A 15,147-nucleotide genomic window follows, 5' to 3' on the forward strand; every position below is an offset into this window, starting at 1 on the left:
ATTTTGTTTGTGTGTGTGTGTGTTAAAAAGCATTTGCAGGCAAGGCAAATCACATTCCATAAAACTACACTCTTGCAAAAATGTTGCAGTTTTAACATAAGAACATATATAATCATAGAAAAAGGAAAAGGGTTAACCCTAAGTAAGGACTCCCAGGCTACACCTCATCAATATCCTGCCTCATTCGCTATGCTTGGCAGATCTTAGTCCCACCCAGGAACTTAAAATCAGTCGTCTCAAATTTGAAGACTAACACATATTGTTTAACACAAACCCAAATATTTTATATGGTCAATTTAATACTGTGTAATGCAACCAAAAATAACTAACCCATAACTGGATTACTAACTGTACAAGGGGGCAACGAGATCGGCATCCAGACCCCCAGGGGACCCAAAAGCTTCAGGTTTACTACATATAATTTGGGTCTATTTAATATGATTGATAGCAAAGTTGTCAGCACTTAAAATACTTTGTGTCTAAATATAAAATGTGTTCCCCGGGGAACTCATTTGATCAATTGATTTTACTGGGGACCGTTGGGACGCTTTGCAACCTGAAAGACTAAACTCAGGTCATAAAAGTCTCACAGAAATACGCAGCAGTGCTTGTGCGCATGCGGGGGTCAGGGTTGACAGTCTCCACACAGTCGTGGAGGGAGTACGGCGGCTAAGCTAACTGCAACCATCGCAACTAGCTACATGTGGAGGGTAAAACGGGAGGCATCCCTGACCCTAACTCTGTCAAAATTTCTCCTTTTTACCCCAAACATCGGTAAAGTTCAGCCTCATCGAAAATAAGGGATAATACCTGTTTACAATGAAAGGGTGAGTGTAAGCTTTTGGGTCACGAATAAGTAGCTTAGCACGAGTAAAGTTTTTCATGTCTATTTTTTTCTACAAGGGAGGCGGGGAGGAGACGGCGAGGCTAGCTAGCTAGCTTGCTAAGCTACTTTTATTTTGGTGTAGGACAAAAAATACAAACGACAGCACCGTTACCGAAACGGTTTTGTCACGGATATTCTCGTTAAGTTAAGCCGCTAGTCGTTTCGTTTCGGTCGCGACTAAGCAAAGTTAGCTAGCAAGCTGTTACTGGGAAGCTGAGTCAGTAAACCCAATGTAGCTAAGCTAAACAGACAGATCCTGGACCTCAGATAATATGTGTGCTTGCGTCAAAATCGACAGCAGCTCCGTTAAATTTCGGCTAAGGGAGCGTAGCCAAGTCAGGTAACTAAGTTATAAGAGAATTTGCTGAGCAGGTAGTGTATGTTGGTCAACTGTGTCAGCAAACGTTAGACCAACTTCAGAGTTTGTGGCAGCTTGCTGTGTGTAACTTGATCTGTCAAAGTAACGCACTAGCAATGATGCCTCACGTTTTGGCTTACACATTTTTGGCAAAGGTGTCGATTCTCAGATAACGCGAGGACGATTAACGCTGTACTGGGTTAATTGTTCAGATAGGATTTCACAGACTTTACCGTCTGAAGCGTGGACGGATGCTGGCTCTGTAAATCTCGATGAACAACACACGTGACCAACAACTGTTTTTGGATGTGTATTCGTCCTAAAAATACCACAGTGAACCCCTCAACCAGGCAAACTGGACTGTCGTGTTTGGATCAACAAGACACAAATCAAAGTTCTTTAAAATAGAATATGTAACTGTTCATTTTTAGCAGGTCCCGTATCCATCCCACTTTGCTGTGGATTGCCATCTGTGAAGTGGCACACCTTCCACCTACTCTGGATTGCCTGTCACGTGACCATACTCAGGGGATTAATTATGGCTGCACTAATGAGCATTTTAATCATCAATTTATCTGGCATGTCATTTTTTTGTGACTAATTGAAATTGATGAAAGATACCCATCACAGGTTCCTAAAGCACAACATCCACAGATAGCTTATTTTGTCTGACCAACAATCCAAAGATTTTAAGTTCACTATTGCGGAAGTCAAAGAAAAACGTCAAATCCTTACAATTCAGAAGATGCAACTCAGTAATCTTCCCTAGTTTAGCAAGAAAATTACCTAAAAGATTAATCAGTTATCAAAATAGTTGCTAGTTTGGGAAAGTTTGAAGGGAAAAAAAAGATTCAGAGTACTACTAAGTTATCAAGATCCTGTGGCATCCTATTGTCATTTTCACTCCTGTACAATTGCTCTTTAATGCATTTTGAGTCAAATAATCCTGAACATAATGGTGTACCCGTTGTCAGTTATTTGACCGTTTTGCTCTTGTTCCAGTAGCCGGATCGAGCTGGGGGATGTTACGCCCCACAACATTAAGCAGCTGAAACGCCTGAACCAGGTCATCTTCCCTGTGAGCTACAACGACAAGTTTTACAAAGATGTACTGGAAGTGGGAGAGCTTGCAAAGCTAGGTAAGACTGATGTAACTCACATAACTTCAAATAAATCCTTTTTAAAGATTGCATGACTCTACTAGAAGTTATTACTGTTTAGGTTGTAAGACATGAGAGATTCCCTGTCTGTTGGTGGTGTTTCAGTGTTACCACTTCCTTCTTTTGCAGCATACTTCAATGACATTGCAGTGGGTGCTGTGTGCTGCAGAGTGGACCACTCTCAGAACCAGAAGAGACTGTACATTATGACACTCGGCTGTCTAGCACCCTACCGTAGACTTGGAATTGGTAAGGAGCTCTGAATCTCTAGAAAACGTTAAAATGCACTTTGTGATCTTGTGTTTTGTTTTTCAAACTTTGTCTTTGTGTCTCTGTCAGGTACAAAGATGCTGAATCATGTGCTAAACATCTGTGAGAAGGATGGCACTTTTGACAACATTTACCTGTGAGTTTTTTGCCTCAACCTGCAGTTGACACATATTTTCAGGGTAGATTAATAGTAAGCATAAATCAATATATTCTGTTGTTAACTGTTACTTTTTGACAAAGTCCTCTGTTTGACCACTAACTTAAATCCTTTTTCCCCTACCCACAGTCATGTGCAGATCAGCAATGAGTCAGCCATTGACTTTTACCAGAAGTTTGGCTTTGAGATCATCGAAACAAAAAAGAATTACTACAAGAGGATAGAGCCCGCAGATGCCCATGTGTTGCAGAAGAGCCTGCGCAGCCCATGTGCACCCCCCACCGGAGAGCTTCAGAAGGCAGAGTAGGAGCACATCATGGAAAGAGCACAGATGTGCCTGCCTCCACAGAAACAGAACTGTGACAAATGCCCCAGGGTCGACACATTCAACACTTTCTTCAAAGGACGCTAAAAAGAGAAAACAAATTTAAAGTACAAAAATTGCTGCATTTATTTTGCAAAGGGGTCCCCTTTGATTTTTGCATATTTTATTGCTCCCCTTCCCTCATACAGATAATGACAGAAATGAAATGACAAAATGACAAAAAAGCTCAGTATCCAGAAGTGTTCCTATTGACAACGTTGCCAACTTCAGACAGTTTTAGACATGGTGGAGGGGGAGGGTGTGGTGTTTGCAAATCATACTGTTTGTGTTTGAGTTGTTTTTATGCGGTTATTAAAGCTAATGGGGACATATCTATACTGTTGAGCAAAAGAAAACAGTTTGTTTGAAGCGGTAAAAGTGTTTGAAAGACCATCACTGACACACAAAATCCCAGCTGGTCAGCTGGGAGTGATGCTTTGAGTTTGGACGTGGAACAGTCACAACTCCACTCCCTCACCACCTGAACCCTGGGATTCATGGGAAATGAGTCTGACCAGTTTGATGATATGTCATGTCCAGAGGGGAAAAGCAGATATGTATTCCCTCGGTACGGCGCAAGGAAGGCTGAACGGTTTTGAGGTGGTGAGACGACGTGGTCACCACTCATAATTTCTGAATAACTTTATTTTCCAGCCTGTTAATTTAATTCCCCTTCAACTGTTTCTGTTATTTTTATTTTTTACATTGAGAAGGCAAATGGTTCAGAGGTTCTCCTGGGCTTACTACTAAGAGTGAAAACATTGAGGAATGAGAGAAACAAACTAAATATCTTCGTATTGAATGTGTTTCTTAGAAGGGCACTCCACAACGTCTTGTTAGGGGTGTCCACATAACAGATTGGCTGTTTGGGATTGGATTTGGGCATTATTTTCAGTGGTATAATGAAGGTGTGTGAGGATGTGTGTCTCTAAATGCATGGAAGTGTTTTGAGACATATTACCTTTAATACCTTTGGCACCTTATGTAGCCACCTTGGAGAAATGGTCTTCTCAAACTTCCTGCCTCAGTCCGATTCTGTTGTTACAGACATCTTAATTAGGTTTTGAGGCTAAACTGATAGTTTGGAAGTTTTTGGTATGGTCTCTTAAACAGTGTATTACCCAGAGGAAGCTCTGACCCCTCTGCATGCAAGGAGAGTTGTGTCCTCTCCACTGTAGTATAAGCATGTTTTTCCTTTCTTTGAAGAATTTTATCTTTTCTGGAGCTCTATATTGTAAGACTTTTTAACGTCTAAATAAAGGAATTACTATTTGCAGTATATGTGTTTCTGATTGTCTTATTCTTGTTCATGCCAATTATTTGCTAAATAAACAGAAACATAGTTGGAAAACCGTTTAAAATATTTACTGCAAAGAAATATGGACAGCATAAATGTCTGGGTGCATTCCCTGTAAACCCATCCCTGGATGCCCTTTTACACGTCGTGATTGGCTGAAACCTCCCACATCTGGAATTCTATTGGCTGTCACCTCCTCCAGAGCCCTCCCCTGTCTGCTCAAGCTTAGGTGTACCTAGATTGTTTTGAGAGATGAGTTGAGTGGAATGCCTTGCTAGCTAACAGTTAGCATCTAAACTCAAAGTTCTCGCAGAGACAGACAGTCTCCAAAATGCCGAGGCTAGAGGTTAGTGGAAACCACCCTCCATTAGCAGCGTTTTATCAGCAGGGACGCGAAGAAATTCACCATTAATTTGCTTAATAATTATGTCGTTAACGGTAAGCTAAGCTAGGCATTAGCCTTCTAGCTAACAACTGAATAGATAATTGCTCAGGTTGCTAGTTTCTTGCTGGTTAAGTAGCGGGATAATTTTCTGGATATCGCGTACTGTCGACAACGTAAACCACAACTCATTCACCAGAACTGTTTCAATTCGTTAAGCAGATTCTGATTATTCTTTAATATGCAGGTAAATGAGTTTGGGTTAGCTGTAAAGCTAGGTTAATCTACAACAGCTTGTTAGCATCTAGTAGTTCTTAGTCTTAATCTTAATAAGGTTTTTTTTGACTGTCTCGTATCTTCTGCTGTATCTAATCGTATGACACCATGACTGCTGGCTAATTGCAACTAAATTATTTTTCCTTGGTGTTCCACAGTTGTCTGGTGTCATCATGCTTATTTATAATTCATACTCTGTCCGGATGCTTTATGTTTTCATTGCAGGACGGGCACGGAAGGGATTTAAGGTCCAGCTGTTAAATGTGTTGACTGGTACCTCATCGTACAGGCAACTGTTCGGACAGGATGCCAGAGATGACTGAAACTCAGACACCCGGTCGTAAACCCAAGTAGGGATGTTTGCCATATCTGTTAACCAAATTATCAGTACACGCAGAAGTAATAAAATGTAATAAAAATGTGGACTCGTGTTATTCTTTTGCAGAAAGAAGAAAAACAAAGAATCTCATAATGCAGGTAAAATAATATCTCCTGTGCATGCTTCTGTTCTAATCTTGCTGTTAGGTTTAGGTGTATTTCCATAGGTGGAGATCATTTTCAACAGGGCTTTATATCAAAGTCTATTCTCTTCTTTATTTAGTTGAGAGACACAGAAAAGAGAAGATTAATGCTGGGATTAACCGCATTGGCAATCTTCTGCCCTGTTCCCAGGCTCTTAAACAGGTAAGATACAAGCTGACTTATTGTTTGCCCACATCAGTAACATTTTAAGGTCAAATTCGTGCCTGTATACATTGCATGTTTTTAACATCAAATCTTCATCCCCTTATCTTTAGAGTAAGAACATGATCTTGGACCAGGCTTTTCGCTACATCACTGAACTGAAGAAACAAAATGATACAATGCTTCTGGAGGGAGGAGATAAAGTCCAAGGTAAAGATTAACAATTGTACATCTCACGCCTAGTTTTTGAGTTTCTCATAGCTTAATTATACTTCAAGTTATAAAAGTGTGATTATACAGTACATGTGCTTGATTATGTTTGCCTGGTCTCTGTGCAGCGGAGGAGATCCGTCGGCTGCGGCGTCAGTTGGAGGAGCTCAGGAAGGAGAGTGCTCACTACATCGAACTCCTCAAAGCCCATGACATTAACCTTCTAGAGGACCCCACTATCAACTGGAAGGGCAAACAGCGCTGTGCCAAGGTGGCAAAGGTGACCCCAACTCACCAGCTCCCAAAGGGCATTATCGTCTATTCCAATGGAAATGTGATGTGCCCGGCAGGGAAGGAGGCTAGCCCAGGGAAACAGCCTGCAGAAACATTAATTCTTCAGCCACAGTCTGAGGTTAGTGGCAGGTTAAGAGTTAATGGAGCCCTTCTGCAAGTTAATACATCTTCTTCCACCCCTGCACTTCTCCCTGGGTCGGCTGTCACACCCACCCAGTCAACGCCAGGCCTGAGAGTGGTAGAGCAGTGTGTGGTCGAGACACCGTCTGCAGCCCCCACTCTGCCACCCTCTGTCTCTTACATCACCCTCCAGATCCCTACAGCCACCACAGCCCTGCCTCAGCAACCTCAACCTCCCGCTGCAGCTCAGACCCTCACAATAGCAGCCACTTCAGCCTCACAGCTCGTCACTGAAAGTCTTGCTCTGCCTGTGTCCACTCTACCCACTTTTTCCCAAACTGTAACCAGAGCAAAAGCTTCAGAAGTTTGCTCATGGGTCGCACAGGACACTGCCATCAGAACTGTAAGTTATACTGCTATCCCTAACAGCCAAGCCCTTCTTAGGGCAGGGGCGGCAGGCAGCACACAGACTACCTGGACAACACTGCAGATGGCAGGTAACACGGTCCAGCCAGTCTGCCAGAGTCTCCCCACCCCAGAGGTGAGCAACACCACCCAGGCTGTCCAGCAGGTGACTCTGTGTCCAATGGGCAACAAACCATCTGTTCAGCCCATTCAAATACAGATGCAACCAAATGTCCCTGTACAGCAGGCGCCTCTTACAGCCCACATTCAAGCGCAGCCCTTTCAGAGACCGCCCCAGCTACGGCCCGCTATTCTGAACCAGGCACAGCCTCAGCCTGTCCTAGCCCCTCAACCTCAGTGTGCTGTTCTCCCCCAGCCGGCTGTGGTAGCCCACCCTGCCGTCGCGTCGCAACCCCAGCCTGCTGTACTTCAACCGGCGTCATTGCTGCCCAATCCTCCAACTGCCCTCATCCCTCAGCCTCAGCCCCTCCCTCAGCCAGCCCTGGTGCCCCAGCAACAGGCCACCATGCTGCCCCTTCTTCAGACCATGCAGGTGCTGCAGGTCAACCCAACCGGAGCAACAGCCTCAGGTGTAACGGCATCACAGAACACTAACAACCCAAGTGTGGTCATCCTGCAACAGGCAAGTTCTTGCCCAACTCAATCAGTTGTAAGAGAGGAAATAACCAATCAGACCCCTTGTCAGCATATTGTAATCATCCAGGCACCCAATCAGGCTGCACCTGCCCCTCAAAATCCTCAGGTTGGCATGTTGTCTGCTGCTGTGCCCTCTGCGGTACCTGCTGTGTCTACTCAAATATCAACAACCAGCAGTTCAACGTCTGCCACTTCTCTACAGAGTGTAGGGGGGAAACAGCTGGTGCACATCCTTCCACGCCCTGTTCAGCCTCAAATGAACCATCCCCTGAATGTTACACAGGCATCCTCCTCTCCACCAGTTCCTCCAACCCCACAAACTATTACTGTGAATGGCCAGGTGTTTGCCTTGCAGCCCATGAAGCCCTCTGACAAAGTGAGCTCCCAGGGTGGCCAGAGTACACTCCAGCTGGTCCAGCCCACCACCACTGAGGAACCAACTACTAATGTGGCCCTCAACAGTTTAGGGGCCCTCAGCAATCTCAACCAGAGCATCTCTCAGGGCCTTCCACTTACAATTTCTAGCCAAAACAATAGTCAGGCTCCAGCTGCTCCGTTATCAGTCGTCCAGCAGCAGCAGCCTCCTGCTCCAGCGCCTGTCTCTGGAACCACACTTGCTCTACCTGTCCGACAGCTACAGGTCCCTTGCTTGAACCCAGTGACATCAGGGCTGGTGGTTAATGCCTCTAAGCCTTCAGGAAAGCGGCTTCGCGCAAATCTGAATATAAAGAGGGCAACAGCTAAAAGGACTAAACCTGTCAAGAAAAAAGTGCTCAGTCAGGGGCAGCCTGCTGTTGCTGTGTCAGCTAAGCCCATGGCTCCTGCAGAAGAGAGTCAGACAGTTCAAGTTACAGTATCTCAAGTTTTACAGTGCTCACCTGTAAAAATCACAGACATTCCCTCCACTTGTACCACAGCTGTGACAGTTACAGATAGCACTGTAGCTACAGGAAATGTCACCTCTACACAAAACACAAAGAAAATTGTTGTCTGTAGTTCATCTAGTGAGACAACTATATTTAGTCGAGCTCATTCACAGAGCAAAAGTTCTGTCAGTGCATCTCAGAGTGATGCTGTATTCAGTCATACTAACACTAGTGGTATGGCAGCTACAGTAACAACTATCAATGCCACATCGGCTAAGCCATCAATTAGTGCAGCTGTGGTCACTGACAGTAAACCAGCTGTAGCTCCTAGCAACAACTCAACTGTAACCAAAGTGTCAGTTTCAGAGGTTAAACAGCCAACCACCAGTACAACAACTAGCACAACACAGAGTAAGTCAGCTGCCACCACTGCTGTTTCTAGACAGAGTAGATCTGTGGTCAGTTGTACAGGTGCCACTGAGATTGGATACACTTCCACCGCTGTTTGTACCGCATGTTTGACTCCAGTCTGTACCAGCAGCATCACAACAACTGCACCAATATCTCTAAATCAGGCCTCCCAACCAACTTCCGTATGTCGTCCCCAGGGATCTAACACCCAAGCTCCTCTGCCCTGTAATAAACCTCAGTCTCAGTCCACCACTTCATCCTCTGTGTCCACAACTGTGCCGCTCTTGTCGCCTGCACCGGTTTCTGCAGCACACAGCTCTGTTGCAGCCCCTTCAGCAAGTTCAGAATTTAGGAAAAGAGTCAGCACCACTAGAGCTCCAACACAGCAGACTGACATAAACATGTCCAACCCCTCCCCCTGCCATCCCACAGAAGTCAAACCACCCCAGGCCCCCAGACGAGATAGAGAAAGTCAGGAAGAGAGACACTCCATAGCAGCAGAGAAAGGGAACTTGGTGGCAGCCACCTCTGACACTCCCTCTAGAAAGGACTTTGGCCTATCTCAGCAGGTGTACACTAACCTTGACGATCAAACTTTGGAGCACCCTATGACATCCAGCAGGCAGACAGATTCTCCCATGTCTACAGGGGCTGGGGGAGGCAGAGGCTTCTCTGTGGCTTCTATGCTTCCTCAAGGCCATAGTATTAGTGCGTCATCTGGCTCCTTTGGAACATTTACATTCACATCTGAGCAGGCAGAGATGTTGGCCTTGGCCATGCTAGAACAGGACAGCCCTGGGAGGAGGAGTGGAGGCTGCTCTGGGGACAACACTGCTTCAACAAACCCTACCACAGCCACATGGGAGCCCCCAAAAACCCCACCAGTGTCTGCTAGTAAAGAAAGGGGCTCAACTGGACAGCAGACTAAAGTGGCTAAGCCCATGGATACAGTAACGGTTAAATCTGCTGTCCAGGTGTCTGTCAGAGGACAAGTTGGGGAGGGGTCTGTCAGTGGGCCCAATGGAAGCAGACATCCACAGAACATATCATACTCCCAGTCTCAGTCCCTCCCCCAGGTCCAGTCTCAGAGCTCATCCCAGAGTGGCACGGTGGCTAGCCTCAGTGTCAATAACCTGATAAGACCCAGTTCCAGTCAGCAGCCCTACCCCGGCTCTCCCAGTCTGGCTGGCCAACAGGGCTCAGTTCCCTCGCCCGTCGGGACCTCAGCCCACATATCCCAACCCTCAAACAATGCCCTCTCACCCTGCTCAGGTGCAGCCCCGCCGAATGAGTACACCCCCTTAAAGACTGCTCTAATGAGGGCTCAGGCTGGAGTTGGTGTGGGTGAACGACAAGTAAAAATCATCTCCAAGCGGCAGGCCCAGGAGGCAGTGATGCTAAACACTGGAAAACGACCCAAGCCTTGTCCTCCATCAGTGAGCACTGTTGGCCATATGGATGTGAAAGCACCAGATCACAGTCAGATGATGGTGGGACAGCTGCTGCCCACCTCCTCCACTGTCATGACGAGGATTAATTCAGAAAGTGGAGGGCCCCTCTTCTCCACAAACTCTTTCATGAGCCCAGTAGTTCGGCCCATAGATGGTCACTGCCCTCCTCAAGGGCCCCCTGAGCAGAACCAGCCAGGGGTGCTTCATCTGCCCCAGGGTCATCCGCAGCATGCTGCAGCCCAGCCTGGTCAGCATCTGGGAGGGAACCTTTACATGAAACAGCAGCAGCAGGAGCAACAGAGACACCATCTGTATCATTTGCAACATCATCTGACACAGCCTGACCCTGCACAGCGCCACTCACTACACCAGAGGGCGCTTCAGCAGCAGCAGCAACAACAACAAGAGCAGCAGCAGCATGTCCAGAAGAAGCGGGGACTTGTCAGAGGCAGTCAGACAGGTTCACCTGCTGGCCTGCAACAGAAGCAGCATCACCTGGAAAAGTCTGGAGTTCAGCAGCAACAGCAGCACTCACATCAACAACAACAGCAGACACAGCATCAACAGCACGCGCAACAGCAGCAGTCTCAGCAGCATCCGCAACAGTCGCACCAACAATCGCAAGCGCATCAACAACCAACACAACACCAACAATCTCATCCCCAACAGCACCAACAGCAGACGCACCAACAGCAGCCCCAGACCCAGCATCAACAACACCAACAGCAGCAGCAGCAGTTACAGCAGCAGCAGAGCTCCCACTCCCGACACCAGCAGCATCTACAGCAGCAGCTCCAGCAGCAACAGCACTTTAGACACCAGGAGAAGAGCTGTGAAGCCCAGGCAGCAGGATCCAGGGCCCACCACAGCAACCACCTGGCTCAGCAGGAACACCTCAAGGTTGGTAGTGTCACATGGTGGAGAGTACGGTGCTATGAGTTAGTAAGATTGGAAAAAGTATAGTGTCTCCTGTGGTATTTAGTCTTCGTATCTTTATTGGCATTTTTAGTTGAGACATTTGAGAAACAAGTAATAGTGGAACCAACTAATCAATAGAGAAATCAGCAATTACAAATTTGATAATCAATTACTTTTCATTTACCATTCAAATCATATCAGACGTTGGCTGTTCAAAGCCTAACAACAATAAAAGGCTTTGTTTATTTTTGTGCCCAGGTACATCCAAATAGTAAATATTTGATACATATAACTTGTGAGGACTATTTTTAATTATTTATATATTTGATTTCAAAACAACAAAAATAATCACTACTTATTTCAGGCTGTGGCTGATAAGAGTGTTTCCCTTGCATATTGCACATTAACTCCACAAGTTCAAGTCAAACAATAATAATAACAATAATTAATTTTCCCTAGCTGTCAGTATTTTTAAGCAGTGTCTATCTCTATCTGGGAACTGCCACGAAAGAGTGTTTAATTTATGCTTTTGGATGGGTGTAGATGACTCACAGTTGGATGATTTTTTTTTTACATAATACCCGGCTTTATCGCAATCATTGTTTTACGAAAACCCAGATAAAAGCACAGACTCATGATATTTTTATTTTCTCTCCCTCAGCCTAGTCAGGACCATAACGCTATGCAGAGGATGATGAGCTCTCGGACACTGGAGCAGCAGCTCATCTCTCCTCCAAGCAATCCTGTGTCCCGGTCATCTGACCTGGCTTGCACTCCGTCACGCCAGGAACGCCACCGTGTTTCCAATTACTCTGCCGAGGCGCTCATCGGTAAGAGCACCACTAGCGGTGAACAACAGCAACGTATGGCTCTTCACCTTCAGCCTGGCCACGGTGCCACACAGGAGCAGCAAGACCTCCGTGGTTACCTGGACACATCACGAGGGAAGGCCAACATTGCACACAACCCACAGACCCGCCTGCCTTCAGATCATCCAGGGTCCGCTGATGTTCAGCGGGTCACAGAGTGTCCTCCCTTCAAAGCCATGGTTGGAGGAGGAGGAGCACATCAACTCAGTGGTTTTGAGGCTCAGGTGTCTCGTGGGAGTGACATGGCACCTAAGTCAGTGCCTCCATCTCAGAGGGGCCCTCAGGGGCAGCAGCAGGGAGGGTTCAGGATGAATGTAGGCCCTCCAGCAGATGGCAGAAACCGTGGCGGCTACAGTGGCGCTCATCCTGGCTCACAAGGAGTACAGGTTGGACCTGCGTTGTCCCGGGAGCAGGAAGGCTGTCACCAGAGTTTCATGCAAAGCCTCCTTTCCCCCCACCTTCCAGAGCAGAGTAACCACCAGCGAGCAGTTCAGTGCTGTCCCCCAGTCAGCATGGAGTACAGCTGTGTGCCTGGAAGCTCTTCAGGAGACATACAGGCCAAGGCCTCCAGCCCCAGTGTGCCCCAGACACAGAAGGCTCCAGCCATGCGGCTTGGAGAGGGCAATAAGGGCCATATTTCTCAGGTCAGCAGTAATATGCATGGAGGCCCAGGTGTGCGAGCAGGTCTCCCCCACCCTCCAACCCCGCACAGCAGCTCTGAGCCAGGCCGGTCCTCGGCCCCCTCCCGAACACTCACTGCTGTCAGCCAGCACTCTCGCCACATCACCCGGGACACTCAGCCCACCAAGCTGAGACCCGGTGACCGGCCTCGATCAGGAGCTCTGAGACCAAGCAATCCCTTTGAGCCTGAGGGCCACCTACCCCTGCCCTCTGGAGGAGGGGTGCTACTGAGCCGACCACAGTCTGGAGGAGAGGCGCGGCGCAGCACTATCGTTCGCTTTATGGCAGATAGTGGCCAGGTTCCTAGCGAAAACAACCTGGTTCCCGACCAACACATAACACAGAACTTTGGTTTCCCCTTTATTCCTGAGGGGGGGATGAATCCTCCACCTCCCATCAATGCGAACTCCACATTCATCCCTCCAGTCAGCCAGCCCAACACCTCGCGTACGCCCTCCCTTCTGCCTGTGGAGCCCCAGAATACTTTACCCTCCTTCTATCCTTCCTACTCTCCTGCAGCCCACCCCAGCCTTCCCAGCGATGTCACCCTCCAATACTTTCCCAACCAAATGTTTACCAGCCCAAGTGCCGACAAAGGCAGCGCTCCCCCACTCAACAACCGCTTCGGCTCTATCCTTTCCCCACCTCGCCCTGTGGGTTTTGGCCAGGCCAGCTTCCCCTTGCTCCCAGATATGCCCCCAATGCCCATTGCCAACTCATCTGGAATCACCCCTCACATATCCAACTTCAGCCTCACCTCTCTGTTCCCTGAGATTGCCACTGGCATGCCCACTGACGGCTCGGCCATGCCTATGTCTCCCCTGCTGTCTCTCTCCAACACCTCGTCTGCCGACTCGGGCAAGCAGCCCAATCGTCCTGCCCACAACATCAGCCACATTTTGGGCCACGACGGCAGCTCGGCTGTGTGAGGAGAGCTCCTGCTGCATATTGATGACCTGGTGCTCAGGAGTGAAGTGTAGTTTTCTGTTTGAAGGTGTTGTTCTTTTAAATGTTCAGTTCAGAAAGTGGTGGTGAAGCACCAGATGAACAGTTTGTAGGTTGATATGACACATCACACCCATCTGGTGGTGAGTTTTGTTGTCTACATGTTTACACAATTTCAAATATGTTCCCTTTGGCATATGTATGATATCGGTTATAATTTGTAATATTTCAAAAATCATTTCAATTTTATGGGGGCATGGAAATGTGGTCCTTTAAAGTTCTTTGTTTGAAGTGTTGGTTAAACCGACTGTTTGGTAGCAAAACAAAATCAAATTTAGGTTTAGAACTTGAATTCAGTGTATTCTGGGTCCTAAAGAAACCTTCTGCACAGTTACCTACCAATGTAATTTACTAACTTATATCAGGTTGTATTGTACAGAATCGTTTTTTGTTTTTTTTCCCCAAGAGCTATTTTGTAAATACCAATGTTTCATATCAGAATTGTTAGATTGTGTATGTATTTGTAAATACAAAATTGATTAATAAAGTTTATAAGAAGACCTTTGTATATTTCCTGCCAACTGGGGGATTGTGTGCGTTTGCTATTATACTCATTCTCCACTAGGAGGCACTTCAATTCAATACAGACTTTTTCTCTGCCCCAGGATGCTGCAAACTCCAACTCCTCTCCACTTTCACCACGACACACACAAGAGAAACAATACCAGCCCACATGGCACAGCTGCTGAACAGTGTTGAGGATATATACAGAGCTATGTGTAGACCCAAAGGGATCGAAGTTTTTTTTTTTTTTTTTTTTTTGACGTGGGGTAGTGTGAGGTAATCATAAAAAGTCGGTATATTACCTACAGTAGATTATGATGAGCGCGGTCCCAGTTAGAAAAGCCGAGCGGGGCCCCGGTAAGGTGGCAGAGCTTTGTCGCTGTGTTTGACACTTATAAACGCTCATCTAAACAAGCCAACATCTGTTTAAACGTAGGGCTTCATGCACAATATATTCAGCGGTTGATCTCCCTGTGACAACAGCACCTTACTGTGGCACTACATTTTTTTCCCCAACAGCCACAGCTGCAGGTCATCTGAGTAAATCAAAAAGCGGCGTAATTGCGCGCATGAATACAGTAGAAAAGCGGTCGGGGGGAAAAAATGTAGTGCTTAAGGTAAGTACTGTTGTCACGGGAAGATATATTTTACATGAAGCATACATTTAAACGGATATTGTATCGTTTCGATGGAGGGGTTTAAGTGTCTAAAACACATTTATTCTCGTGGCACACACAGCTCTGCCACTAGGTGCCCCGGTCGGCTTTCCTAACCTGGACCCTGCTCATCATAATCTACTGTAGGTAATGTACCAACTATATATGACTACCTCACACTACCCCATGTCAAAAACACTTACTATCCCTTTAAAGTTCCCACACGTAACTGTTACAATACTGAAAAGATGCACCAAACACACAGA

The 15,147-nt window shown here is 46.6% G+C and overlaps 2 protein-coding genes across 4 annotated transcripts; both read left to right on the forward strand.

Moving 5' to 3' along the window:
- The first annotated feature begins 638 nt into the window (after window positions 1-638).
- Window positions 639-4,474, forward strand: naa50 (N-alpha-acetyltransferase 50, NatE catalytic subunit). Of its 2 annotated transcripts, none has more exons than XM_023417002.2 (5): window positions 639-827; window positions 2,247-2,383; window positions 2,534-2,653; window positions 2,744-2,810; window positions 2,961-4,474. In XM_023417002.2, exons 1-5 carry the CDS (start codon window positions 820-822, stop codon window positions 3,136-3,138), a joined length of 510 nt encoding a protein of 169 aa, XP_023272770.1. In that variant the 5' UTR covers window positions 639-819; the 3' UTR covers window positions 3,139-4,474. The 2 variants fall into 2 exon arrangements, with proteins under 2 accessions (XP_023272770.1, XP_023272771.1); XM_023417003.2 differs by having other exon boundaries at window positions 2,250-2,383.
- A 243-nt stretch (window positions 4,475-4,717) lies between these two features.
- Window positions 4,718-14,221, forward strand: usf3 (upstream transcription factor family member 3). Of its 2 annotated transcripts, none has more exons than XM_023416971.2 (7): window positions 4,718-4,838; window positions 5,376-5,500; window positions 5,596-5,627; window positions 5,752-5,834; window positions 5,948-6,044; window positions 6,173-11,148; window positions 11,828-14,221. In XM_023416971.2, the coding sequence occupies exons 2-7, from the start codon at window positions 5,457-5,459 to the stop codon at window positions 13,643-13,645; spliced, it is 7,050 nt and encodes a 2,349-aa protein (XP_023272739.1). In that variant the 5' UTR covers window positions 4,718-4,838; window positions 5,376-5,456; the 3' UTR covers window positions 13,646-14,221. The 2 variants fall into 2 exon arrangements, with proteins under 2 accessions (XP_023272739.1, XP_087032904.1); XM_087176778.1 differs by having other exon boundaries at window positions 4,826-4,930.
- Window positions 14,222-15,147: the final 926 nt, after the last annotated feature.

Source organism: Seriola lalandi, unplaced genomic scaffold, assembly GCF_002814215.2.
Source record: "Seriola lalandi dorsalis isolate HSWRI2012SDOR001 ecotype SW California unplaced genomic scaffold, Sedor1 jcf7180002054570, whole genome shotgun sequence".
Classification (NCBI taxonomy): domain Eukaryota; kingdom Metazoa; phylum Chordata; class Actinopteri; order Carangiformes; family Carangidae; genus Seriola; species Seriola lalandi.